Source organism: Pinus tabuliformis, chromosome J (assembly GCF_031772625.1).
Source record: "Pinus tabuliformis cultivar Carrire ecotype Pingquan chromosome J, CPIR1, whole genome shotgun sequence".
Lineage (NCBI taxonomy): Eukaryota > Viridiplantae > Streptophyta > Pinopsida > Pinales > Pinaceae > Pinus > Pinus tabuliformis.
In genome coordinates, this window is record NC_142295.1 from 862830700 (window position 1) to 862844962 (window position 14263).

The 14263-nt window shown below is 34.9% G+C and overlaps 1 protein-coding gene across 6 annotated transcripts in view; it reads right to left on the bottom strand.

Moving 5' to 3' along the window:
• Positions 1 to 2461, bottom strand: part of LOC149229410 (lysine-specific demethylase JMJ27-like) — a 178569-nt gene extending 176108 nt beyond the window's left edge. For 5 of the 6 annotated variants that reach the window (XM_089378631.1, XM_089378632.1, XM_089378633.1 and 2 more), the window contains exons 1-2: positions 1882 to 2461; positions 1334 to 1383 (exon numbers count right to left, since the gene is read on the bottom strand). In XM_089378631.1, the coding sequence (XP_089234757.1) occupies positions 1334 to 1383; positions 1882 to 2143 (312 nt within the window). In that variant the 5' untranslated portion in view covers positions 2144 to 2461. The remainder of the gene's footprint in view (positions 1 to 1333; positions 1384 to 1881) is intronic. The other variant, XM_089378634.1, reaches the window with a different exon arrangement.
• Positions 2462 to 14263: the final 11802 nt, after the last annotated feature.

Genomic DNA, 14263 nt, shown 5'->3' on the forward strand with positions numbered 1-14263 from the left:
CTCAAGGAAATGTCACCATTCTCTCATATACATTTGCTGCTGATAACTCCTTGGAATGGATAAGCATCCATAAGAGAAAAGAAAGAAAGAAAAAAAAAAAAGGAAAAACCCATGAACAGTCCTAGGATCTGAGACCATGAAGGTAGTAAATATATTGTTGTGTACAATTCTTATTAGTGATGAAAAGAATGATGTACTTTGATATTTTGAGGTAATACAAATCAATTTGAAAAAAAAAAGACATCTGATTTACTAGGATGTTCAAAGTGGCTCTACTTGTCTGGGCTACTTTGCTCCATTGTTACATGGTGCATTTGAGGGTGGCGTATGCACTTCCCACACTCCAAAGATGTCAGCACTTAAGAATGGGGGCTTTCTTTACATTCCCTTTTCAGGAGGATGTAAGAAGACAAGATAGAGAATGTCCCCTTCAAAAAAATGAGATGCTCCCATGCTCCCTTTTGACCAAATTCGATCGTTTTGAAGGAAAAAAGAAAGACAAAGAAACTGAGTAAAAAATAAAATGGATGTAAAGCCAACGCACCAGTAGATGAGAAGGAGTGAACTAATGAGGCACAACTCAGGTTGGTCAGTATGCCATGGCATTCTCTTGAGAAAGCAAAGGACTCTAAACATTCCGATGGTTTGTCCTTATACCTTCGTGCAGCCACTGGACGCAGAGACTAATCGGGCATTGCCTTAAGCAATGATGTTTATTTGTCATTTGACATGTTCTTAAATCACTTATCTTAAAACTTATATTTATATATTCTAAATATAATGAGAAATGCAATGGTGATAAATTATTTGCAAATCATAATAATAAAGCTATGTTATATCACTGCAAGTATCATTTATGATTTTTAATGTTATGTGTAATGGTGTGTGTTGTTGGAATATTGTTAGGTATAAGATTTCAATTATTTATGTTTCAGTTTTCATATATTTTAGTTTTTAGTAATTCAGGTGGGGTCCTCCATGTCTAAAAACTTGACGTCCCCTAAGATGTTTCATAAAATTCCCCCAATGCATTTCCGTGTTCCTGCCTCCCAGAAAGTTAGCGGAACATTGCTTTGCACTCTCCATCAATGTAGAGCAAGTTTGGGCAGAATATCTTAAAGCGAGATTTGTTAAATGCGGATCAGGCAGTACTGTAAGAGCTGTAGAATATGATTTAAATCGCATGTATCGGAGTCCCTGACATGATGTGCAATGTAATTCTTAGTTTGATAAAAGACAGCACACAAGGACTTGGCTTGATAAAAGCAGTGCATGAAAAATGCAACATATAACTGCTACTAAAATATAGTCGATAAAACAAAACTAAACTCACCTGAAGAGACTTTTTCGTAGAAATCTTTGAGACTTTGGTGTTCCCAGGCTCTGCAAAATGCAAAGGCCCAACTACAAATCAACTATACTTTCAATTTATATGATTTTTAAAATATTCATACGGATTTCTTCAGTGGCTAGATGTAGGTATTCGCCTTGTAGTGGTAACAAGATCGACTCCTGAAAGTTAATATATTTATCAGATTATCCAAGATTTTCAAAGTAAATAAAAACAGCTTAACAGGACAAGATATGAATTTTTTGCCTTGTGTTGACCTGTTGACCAGACAACCAGTGGGGCGTTCGCTCGTGTTAACATTAAACTGTATTTAGGGACGACATATAATTTAACCGAAAGAAACAGAATTGATCCATTTAACAATTCCTTTTAGAATTTTTTTCGTTCACTCTCGTTAGCATTAAACTGTGTTTAGGGACGACATATAATTTAACCGAAAGAAACAGAATTGATCCATTTAACAATTCCTTTAAGAATTTTTTCGTTTTATTTAAGCGCCAACCGCAGGGATTTCAAAGAAATTGCGGTACCTTTAGAAATTTTTGGAGCGGGATGTGCATCCACGGGCATAGCAGAGGCATGCAGTGCAGGGGGCTTGGGAAACGATGATTCGTTTTTCTCCTCGAGAGCTTTGTTTAACTTCTTCTCTTTGGCACGAAGAGCTGCCTTGGCGGTCCTCCTTTTTAACTGAAGGTAATGCTTCTCGCAGAGAGTCTTCGCCGGCATGGCCATGGCGTGGCACCGCCATTGTTTTCCATCCGACCTTTTACACCGCAAGTCGTCCTCGTCCATGTTGTACAAAACTCTGAATTCGTGCAGGAATTCGAAGACGCTGAAGAGTTCGACGCCGAGACCCCCAGTCCTCTATAGGGCGTGCAGGTGGAAACATGTAGTTCAGCTTCCACGCCAGTTCAGGTTCGATTCCTGCGAAGGCCTACGAGGGTTTGAAAAGTGCAGAGATCTCCGATAGCATAATAAATAACGATTTGTGCATGGTTTGCCCCTGTCCCTCTTCTCTTTCATCGTTTTTCTTTTCTTTTGGAGTGTCAGTACAGGTTGCAGATTTTGGTGAAGCATCATTTTATTTTTTATTTTGAAAATTTTGTTATAATAGGATTGTAATGAGTAGGAAGTGTAAATATATATATGTATATGCGCGCAGAACGTGAAAAAATGCAACTGGTTATTGTGCGAAATTTCAATGGCAAAAATGAAAATTAAAATTTTAAACTAATAAAAATATTTTAGTTAAATATTATTAATTTTTAATGGTTATAAAGTTAATATTATTAATTTTTAATTGTTATAATTAAGTAAGAATGTAAATTTTAATTTTAAATTGTTATAATTAAGTAAGAACAAGATATGCAAATGATCACTCTTAAAAATTTAAATGGTAATTTTTATTGATTTAAAAATAAAAATGAACAATATTCATTATTAATTTTGGTTTTGAGTTTTGGTGTTTGGAATTGATTTAGTAGTTTCATTCTTGTTATTATGGATGTATTTTTTTAATAAATAAATTTGTCAAAAGTTTTAATGGTTAGGATTAATGTTATTAATGTTATTATTTTAATTTTGATAAAATTTATAAAATATAGTTTAAAGAATAGTATTATTGTGTGTTATAATTTTTTTTAATTAATTTAAATGGTTATGTAACAAGGGCTACATAGTAGCTAATACATGAGGCTCGGGCTTAAATATAGCTTAATTAAATAATAATAAAAAATAACAAAGACATATTTCATCACAAAAATAAAACAACTAATAGAATATTGTATTATTGAATGTCATCACAAAAATTAAGAAATTTGATTAACTAATATTGTTTATATTAACATACATATATCTATGTGTGTGTTATTTATATATATATATATATATTATATATATATATATATATATATATATATATATATATATATATATATATATATATATATATATATCATTTTTATAATTAAATTTATTGAAATATATTTTTATATAATAATAAGTAACTTTAATTTGAAAATATTGTGAAAATTTTATAATTCATGAAAAAAAATCAAAGAGTTAAATAAAACTAACAACATAAAATTAGTAACTAATAAAAATGGAAGTTACTAAAGAACCCATAATAAGACCTCAACCAATCACCTTACAAATAAATAAATTTGAATAATAATAATAAATAATAAAAATCGAATCCCTAATGTTAAACTATCATCAATTTTTGGTCAAAGACAAACTTAATGGTTATATAATAATAAACAATCTATATGGCTATGCAATAAAAATAGTTTAGTTAAAAATTGTAAATTTTGTATATCAAGAAATATGGTCATATATCTATAATTAACATTGTATAGTTTGAGTGCTTTTAATAATGACAAATATGGAAGGTTATATGTTCAATTTAGTGGGGAGATTAAGTAGAGTATGTACATGTGAGCAAATCACTATTTGTGGATAGTATTGTGGGGCTAATAAAGTGTTGGCTCTCAATGAAAAATATGGATTTTCTTGTGGAAGGTTGAATGCTCAATCCTACCTTCTTTCCCTTTCTTCATTTTAATTGTATGATGCACCCTTAAAACCAATAAATCAAAAATTGGATGGTCGATGCCCATGATCTAAAGGAGAACCATGTCTTATCGAAATCATTAAATTCATGTATTATCTCTATTCCCTCAAATGGGGCTTCAACATAGTAACTACCACCTTCATGGAATTTTGAACATTTTCTATATTCTTTAGATGGCTTTGTTTTCTTGACCTACATTTTTGGGCAACCATTAATATCATTATTTTCAACATATATTCAATCAATTGTCTACACTAGTTCCTCTTCATTATCTAACAATTTAAGCTCAAATGATTGTCACCCTTTTGTTTTTTGTTTATGAACCCTTCTCCATTTAGGATAAGCTTGTGTTTAAGGACATATATCTTACAAATGTCCTACTTGTCGATAAAATTGGCACTCCATAATTCATTTCCTACCCATCTATAGCATTTTCTTTAAAGTATAAGCTTATCTAGTAAGCCCTTGCTAAGGTCAATTTCCACACAAATATGGGCATATGTTAATATACCAAGTTAAAGATTCAAGGTAGTGAGAGTATGTAGGATAAAGGGCCTTGATAAAGGATGTGAAAGGAATGTCCATCTAAACTCCAGTGGCATCTACATCATGCATGATGGCTCTGATCCATGAGGCTAGGGCCAAGTGGTCATCATCTTTCAACCCAAGATTGAAGAGTTTGACCATCAACTAAGCAACTTCCAATTTTGAGTGTGAGTCATATAAAGATTTCAATTTCTTCATTGTAGCATAAGAATTTGTCATTGAAACTATGTGATGATTCACATCTCAGCTTACAAAGGTAGTAATCAAGGCATAGGCTTTGATGTCCTTATTCTACCAAATGGATAGCTCTTTGTGGTAGGTGCATTATCTGTAACATTCCTTTCGGTTGTCCCCTCATGTAAATGTTATTATGTATAATTGTCATTGTAAATAATTATGAAAAATATAAAAATGATTAAGTCGAGGAAGGACACGGATTCAAAATTGTGAGAAGGAGGAGTTGCTTGGGAATTTGTCAAACTTAGAATTCTGCATTTAATTTTCCACCTATCTTCATGTTGAATTAATGGACACATTGATACAAGCATTTAACATGTGTATGGGTTTCCTGAGCATAGGGCGAGCCCTTTACATCCCCTGCACTCGAGGAGTGCGTTGGTGTGGTCGACATGCAAAAGCAAGCAACGTGCATGGGAAGAAAGTAACAAAGAAGTATGGACGAGACTCTCGAGGGGGGGTAAGGGAGGGGATGAAAAGGAGAATATGAAGGTATGTGTAGGTGGCTTGGGAGAGCATACACTTGGGAAAATAGTGGATACCTAAACAGAACAAAGCACATGCATGCAAGGGAGATTCACTCAGTCATATAAGAATTAGTCGGTGAAGTCTGTTGTAACAACAAGGCAGATACTCAAGAGAACTCAAGAAAATGTGCAGGCAAACAAAGAAAAATCAAAACATTAGATTAAAGGGGCACACATGCATGCATGGTTAAGGGAAAGACAAGTGTTTTGTAGGTGAAATCATAGTGGGTTTGGGAATCTTGTTGGATTTGCAAGTGGAACCACTAAGTGCTTTTGACTCATGTGGTGTCATTTTACAAGTGGAGACATCGATTTTTGGACTCCTAATGGGGTTAGCAGGTGGAACCACAGTGTTCTTTGGATTCTTTGTTGGTTTTATTGACTAGTTGGTGTACATTTCCCTTAAGCACTTCACTCCTCAATCTCTAAATCTAGCTTGGGGGTGGTTAATTGCAAGAAAGAACTGCAGTGCAATTGACCTGTGGTTGGGTGAAGATTTGAAGTCCCTCCCTCGGTTACCAATCATTACAATATTAATAAGATAAGTATATTTACTTGCATACCTATGTATGCATATTTCTATTGTGAATGATGAATGGTGTTATGTATTATAACAATGGATGCGTGAGCATTGTTGATGAAGAACATCTTGATTCTTGTGTATTGCAATGAGAAATTCATGTGATGATGCTCATGTTGTGAGGAACTCGTAGATACATGTAGTTGTTGATAGGTTTTCTTATTTACATGATAATGCATGACTATCTAAGAACCTTTACAATTCTATCGTTAATATGTCATATATGGCATGTTATGATTTAACATGGATTTATGTTGTTAAAAGACCAATTTTTTTCTTTCTCTAGTCAAGGGATAGTAATGAAATAATGCATGACATATCAATGGATCTTATGGTAATGTTGAGATCCATTATGGGGAGGATTTGATGATGTTGTAATTGCAATTAAAGAGTGTTGATTAACCATGACTTGGTTGGTTCTAATGCTTGTTGGTAGGCAAGTTGATAGTTCCCTGAATGTATATTGTATATGGAAATCACTTGAATTAGTTATGCTTGAATAAGGGAATTATTCTTGAGAGTATTGATGTTCTAGGCAAGCAAGGTTTCATAGGGAAACCTTGGCAAGTCCCTAAATTGCTTGAAAGTCTTTCTAAGTTTGAATAAGCCAAAAATTGCCCTTTATCTAGGCTCTGGTAAATAGTCACAAAATGTGCATCCAAGTCAGATGTATCACAGGAAATCCAGACCTATCCAGGAATCTGGCTATCTAGGACCCTTGTCATAATGTAAGATTGTGCAGGAACCAGATTTAGATGAATTCGAATAGAAATACAGAGGAGTTAAGTTGAGGGCATCCAAGGTGGGGCCCAATCTTGGGCTAAATCCGGAGAGGCCTGGACTAACTCGCTTCATTAGAGGATATCTAGGGTGAAAAAATACATTAAGTGTCATCGTTATCAGATGCATGAACCATGAGATAACGAGGTTTAGATTTACATTAAAATATGCGCAAATATGCATAAAACATTAAATAATGAAATGCAAGAAATTCATATATTTGAGAGTTGTAGCGAAGGATGCTTTGTGGAGTAGATAGATTCAACTAAATCCCAGATACATTTGCTTAAAAGGTTAAGTGGAGGCCCATCTGGTGTGGAGCCTAGTTTTGGGTTAAACTTGGAGAAGCCCAGATCAATATGTCTAATTGGTGGATATTAAAGGGTGGTGTAAATATTTCAGGCGTTGGATGTGCCAGATACACTGCTACACCAGATGTGTGGGTGGTTTAGATGCGTATGAGGAGCGAGGAGGTTGCAATGTGATAAAAACATAGGAACTTGAATTTCCCAAATAGTCAAATATAACATAAAACAAAATTTTAACACGCAAGGGTTGGACTTGTGGGTAGGCGATGTGGCAAGTGCCACATGGACTTAGCCATGTCCACGTTGGCACCAGGAATGGCGTGGAACCACCTGAGTGAGGTGGGGGTGCCACGTGGGTGTCACGTGGGTGGCATGTGGCAGAGCCTTACCTATATTGCAGGGATTAAATGACAAAACTTAAAGGGGCATAAATTTTGATCCGAGAGTCAGATCGAGATAAAATTTATATCACTGAAAAGCTTTTGATGAGCCCGACCCAACAATGGTATCAAAAATTAATTCTAAGAACTTTAAGGATTAAGAATTTTTGTAGATGATTGGGTTAAATTTCCTTCCATGGTCCTAGATAGTGAAGAGAAGGTGGGAGGGAGTGTTGCACCCAGACTAAACACTTGGGCTGAATGAACCTTGGACAAGAAAAAAAGAAAGAGGAAAATTACTTAATAGCTTTGTTTAAAAAAACTAGAGTGAAGGTTTAATGTTGAACTCGAGGAGACTTGCACACAATCAATTAAAATTTATTTTGATAATTTGCTTGTTAATTTTATATCGCTTGTTATGAAGGTCAACATAGACTTTAAACTTGTAGATATCATGGTTGTTAATTGTTGTAAAATATTGATTTCAACCATGTTGATTGGCATGAGTATAAACATGTTAATATGCTCTTTTCAATGCTTGACTAATATGGGTTCTAGATGTGTGAACAACAACAGATCAACATGCTTAGTATTGACATGGCAAGGTAAAGAAAGCCAATTTGTTTATGTTGATGTAAGTAATAACTAGGTGTGTGTGACAACACATAAGAAGACACAATTGCAACAATAAATAAAAGGATGGACAACATTGAGGTATAGCATGGCATGGACTAAGTCCATCATGAGCAAGAAGGGGAAAGATCCCCTGATAGAGCAAAAACCTTCATGAGCTTGAAAGTTGAGCTGAAAATTTGCAAGGAAGAGACTGAAAAACATTAAGAGGCAAAAAGAACAGGCAAAATTGAACACAATGTTCCTGCGACACTTGTCATACATGCAAGATTTGTTGCATCATGCATCAATCTTTGATGATATAGAGAAATGTCATGCTAACAAGGCTAGAGAGGGACACCATAAAGTGGGAGAGAAAGGAAAGTCAATTTCATGTTGGGACTGTGGAGAGGCACATCTGAAGAAGGACTGGCCTAATAGACAATAAAAGAAGAAGACCAGTTCTTGTGAATTCTAGGCACATGAACCAACAATCAATATTACAGAAGGAGATGAGGGAGCATCCCCTTAAGCTCTTTGGAATATAAACAAAGTTTCTTCTTGAACTATTTAGAAGGGCACTAGATTTTCGAGGTTGTTGACCTTGGAAATGATCATGACTAGTTTGTGTGCATATGTTGGTGATGGATATACTGAACACCAAAACTCAAGAGACTGAGTTTGTTGTGCGCTAATGAATTATGGGAATATTTTACATGTTTGTGCTTTCATGATTAGCTTCATATTTTGTTGTTTTGGATTGTTGACTTTGAGCATGGCCATGCTACTTTGCGTCGTTACTATGTATTGTTGTCGTGGTCTTTTCATTGTTTTTCATTTCTTCTTTCTTCTTGCCTCTTGTGGTTTGGTCTTGATTTGTTGGGTATGGGAAGAAAAGGAAAGAAAAGGAGCTCTAAAGAAGAAGAACCCAGATTAAACCATGTACATAAGATAAATGGTAGTAAGGGGGTAGAAGAAGATGAAAAAACAACTAAAATGGACCTGGCTGAGTCCACTTGAATAAAATGGAAAAAAATGCAATAAGCATGTAAATGGCATAAGGAGGGAGTTCACTCAACCAAAATTGTGCGTAGATGATATAATATATATATATATATATAATTTTTTCTTTTCACTTGTGGTTACGGATACCCATGGTCACTGGGTAGCCACTACATCCACTGTACAACACTAGGGTGGATCCCACCCAAAGGGGATCACACCCCTCAGCCTATATACTGACTTGACCCCAAGAACTTTTGGGATTGACCCTGTGACCTCCCGATTGGCGAGGCACTGATTTGACTGATTGAGCTAACTCTTGGGCTTGGATGATATATATATATATATAGACGAAATGGCCTTTTTTTCACGACATTTTTTCTGGCTATTTTTAATCAAAATCCTACAGAGACTTTTAAAAACTTGAGTTTAAATTGTTTAATCTGCATAATTCGAGTGTCCCAAGGGTTTTTCAAGGTGCTAAATCCATTTAACCATTCAAAAATGTATTTTAAACAACAAAAAATCTTGACATTGTATTGGCGGATTTTGGTGAATTCCGGTGAAAAAGGAAATTTTGTCTATAAGACTTTAACTATTATATATATATATATATATATATATATATATATAATATATATATATATATATATATTATATATATATATATATATATATATATATCTTATCTTACCACTATGATGCTTCTCAATCAATGACCTGTCAACCAAAATGCATCATTATGCCTCCATTGCATTTTTTATTATCCATAAAATAAAGAATGCACACACGCATAAGCCATGCACAATTTTGGTTAAGGGAACTCCCTTCTCATGCCATTTTCATGGTTATTGCATTGTTTTCCATTTTATTCAAGTGGACTCAGTGAGGTCATTTTTATTTGTTTTGTCATCTTCTTCCACCCCTTTACTGCCAGTTATCTTATGTACAAGGTTTAATCATGGTTGCTTTTCTCCAAAGCTCCTTAAATATGGCATGGAGTCCTTTAAATAACCTCATCGTGTTACTCAAAACATGGGAAAATACAAATTCCATTTTCATACCATTTACATGGTCATAAAAGATTAATTACTTGTCTTACTACTTTGATGCTTGTGGATAAGAGAAAATGCAATAAAGGCACAATGATGTTGTTTGCTTGATAGGTCATTAGTCGACAAGCATCAAAGTAGTAAGACAAGTAATTTGTATTTTACCATGTTTTTAGTAACACGATGAGGTTATTTAAAGGATTCCATGCCATATTTAAGGAGCTTTGGAGAAAAACAACCTTGGTTAAACCCTGTACATCAGATAAATGTCAGTAAGGGGGTAGAAGAAGATGACAAAACAACTAAAAATGACCTCGCTGAGTCCACTTGAATAAAATGGACAACAATGCAATAACCATGAAAATGGCATGAGAAGGGAGTTCCCTTAACCAAAATTGTGCATAGCTTGTGTGTGTGTGTGTGTGCATTCTTTATTTTATGGATAATAAAAAATGCAATGGAGGCATAATGATGCGGTTTGGTTGACATGTCAATGATTGAGAAGCATCATAGTAGTAAGATAAGTAATTAATATTTAAAATCTTATGCTTGAGTAAATGGTGTGGAAATGGAATTTGTATTTACCACGTTTTGAGTAACACAATGAGGTTATTTAAAGGATTCCATGTAGTATGGAATATTCATTAGGTAAATTGTTGATAATACTTATTATTATTATGTTATGTTTATGCTTTGTATATTTGTTGTGAGCATGAATGGAAACGATAAAGGCTAGAATTTGACAGTGTGTGCTTAGCATGGACAAGAACATGACGGGATAAAATACAAACAAAAATGCCTTTATGTGGTTTTCCATTGAAATCTATGAATGGTTGAGTTAATCAATTAAGGACAAATGTGTGAGGTTGAGATCATTTCATGAACTGTTGAGCATTGCAACAATAAGACACGTAAAAAAGGGCTTCAACAGAAAGTGTTGGTAGTGATAGCAAAGGGAAATAAGGTAGCGGTAAGCATAGGTAAAAAGAGGTGAGGGAAGGAATTGGGTAAGAATTCCTTCAATAGAATTTGAAAATTGTTGTTTCAAATTAAGAGATGCTTTACATGGATATCAAGAAGAAATATGGTGAAGCCAGGGAGCCTTTGGTATGAAATATTGCAATGACTTTTGGAATGCATGCCTAAGTGAAATGAAGAACTGGAATGTTAACGAATTTAGAGATATGAATTTATTGGTTATGATTTATTAGTCTCTCGGAATGAATGTTTAATTGCATTGTGAAATTCTTGGAATAAATATGATACACATGGATAGTACAATAACAACATTATTTCAATATATTTCAATTTAGTTGGAGTGATAAAATTATTATGAGTATAATAATTCTAAGGTCACTCCAGGCTACTATGAATTTTTGCACATAAAAGAAATTTCATATATATGTATATAAACATTAACAAGTGTTGGCTGATTGAAAGATCGGATTGTAGGCAAAAGTGTTGGAATGGTGTGTGAGATTAAGGCACCATGATATATCAACAACACCTGCCAAGGAGCCCAATGACATGACTACATATCTCATGCCTATGAGATCAGGCTTCTGGGTGAAGCAAAGATTGGGCAATTAAAATTTATGGTTTGAAATTTTTGAGTATATGTCATGGGAAACTAAATGTTGTGACATAGATGAAATGATGGAGTTGGGAGCTCACAAAGAAGATTGTTGTGAGGGCTTTATGGCCTATGGAAATTTGTTTATCTCATGGAAGCAAGTCATAATCAATACCTTGACTATGAGACTCCATAAGTAGTGCAGTTGAACACCGCAGATGGAGACATGCTCTAGATTCATGTTGTGCTTAATAGGTGGAGACATGGTCTGGATTCGTATGAGTTGGATCTAAAGATGGAGTTGATTGGAGAAGGCGTGGATAATTTGAATCAGTAGTGCACAATAGGTGGAGATGTGCTTCAAATTCCTGTAGTGTGCAATAGGTGGGGACATGCTCTAGATTTTTGTAATGCTTAGCAGTGGATTATGTGGAATTATGGAGTGTATACACCACTTAGTGATTGCAAGGTCAATGAAGCAAAGAGTAACCAAAGATAAGTATTAATTACAATTTGAAGGTTTTCCTTATTAAAGTTGTGATTCAAATTAAATTAAAATTTTGTGGTTAACTTCATAAATGGATCCTCTAATGAAAGTATGTTTTGAATCGATTTAATTTTTTCACAAGTAATATCATAAAACTCATAAGTTTATGGCGTAGGAGAACCAATGAACTATCCAACACAAGTATATGAGGTTGATTTCAAAGCAAACAACATCAACTTGATGATATATGAGTGCGCAATAACATGATGGAGCTAAAGACCTTGGGAACTAGGACATTGTGGTGACATTGGAACCTTGTGATATGCATTGATCGTCATGAGGTATGCCATGATTGATATGTTATGTTATTAAAGTAAGGCAGTGGTATGCCTTGGCTGAGAAGGTTCTTCCTGTGCGAGGAAGCCTTGCTAAGGGATGGATTGTCCAATGGACTAGGGAAGTATAGAAAGGGATGCCTGAACTTGGGAGGCAGGCGACTACATTAAAGAGGAATGGATCACCCAAGGGATTAAGAAAGCAGATAAGGGGATGTCAGAACTTGGAAAGTAAATTGGTTGTTAAAGAATCATGTGGATGATGATTGTGATAAGAGATGCATTGGGTGTGTCCTGGGAAGCAATCAGTTGAATTTGTTCCTTGAAGGAGCACTGAGCACAATGGATAGCACGGATGGACATCAGAGGTGGATCGTGATCTGTAATAAAGTGATAAAGCAGGTCAAGGTGCAAGAGAAGCACTGTGAACTAGACGAGGCAACTTGGAAAATGACTGATTGTACAGGGGTATGTTATGCATGTATTGATTATTGTGTAAATGAATGTAAAAGAGTTTTGTATATAAAGCTCGTTGTAGAATTTTGTGTTCTTGTATAAAACACTAAGGACATTGTACCTTTGAGGGGGTGGGGTCTGTAATATCCCTTTCGATTGCCCCCTCATGTAAATTTTGTTATGTATAATTGTCATTATAAATAATTATAAAAAAAATATAAAAAATGATTGGGTTGAGGAAGGAAACATATTCAAAGCTATGAGGAGGAGTTGCTTAGGAAAATGTTTATTTTTCCACTTATCTTCTTGTTAAATTAATGGAAACGTTGGTACAAGCATTTAAGATGTGTATGGGTCACTTGAGCAAAGGATGTGCCTAAACTGTCCCCTGCTCTTAAGGAGCGCGTTGGTTTGGTCAACATGCAAAAGGAAGAAATGTGCGAGGCAAGAACACAACAAAGAAGTATGTGAAGGCACTCGGGGAGGGGGGGGGAGACGACTATGAAAAGGAGAACCAGAAGGTATGCGTAGGCAGCTTGGGATAACATATGCTTAGGAAAATAGAGGATATACAAAAGAGAACAAATCACATGCATGTAGGGGATATTCACTCAGTCACATAAGAACTAGCCAATGAAGTTTGTTGTAACAATAAGGAAGATACTCAGGAGAACTCAAGAAAATGTGTAGGCAGACAAAGAAAAATTAAAACATTGGATTAAAGGGGCATGTAAGCATGTGTGGTTGAGGGAAAGAGAGGCGTTGGGAAGGTGAAACCATAATGGGTTCAAGAAATCTTGTTGGCTTTATAAGTGGAACCACTATCTTCATTGTACTTTGTGGTGGCAATTTGCAGGTGGAGACATTAAGTTTTGGACACCTATTGGGGTTAGCGGGTGGAACTACAACGTTTTCTAGATTCCTGGATGGTTTTATTGGTTGGTTGTGGTGTACATTTCCCTTGAACACTTCATTCCTCAGGCTTTGAATTTGGCTCGGATTTTTCAGTTGCAAGAAAGAATTATAGTTCAGTTGGCCTATCGTTGAGTGGAGAGTTAAAGTCCCTCCCTCAATTGCTAGTCATTCCAATATTAATAACACAAATATATTTACTTGCATGTCTGTGTATACATATTTGCATGATGAATGTTGTTTTGTATTATAACAATGGGTCTATCAACATTTTTTATGAAGAACATATTGATTCATGTGTATTGCGATGAGAAATTCATGTGATGATTCTCATTGTTTGAGGGACTTGCAAATCCTTGTAGTTGTTGATAGGTTTCCTTATTTACAGAGATATTTACACAATAATGTATGTCTGTTTAAGAACCTTTGCAATTATGTTGTCAATATGTCGCATATGACATGCTATGATTTAACATGGATTTATGTTGTTAAAAGACCGATTGTTTGCCTTCTCTTGTGAATGGCTAACAATGAAATATGCATGATATATCAG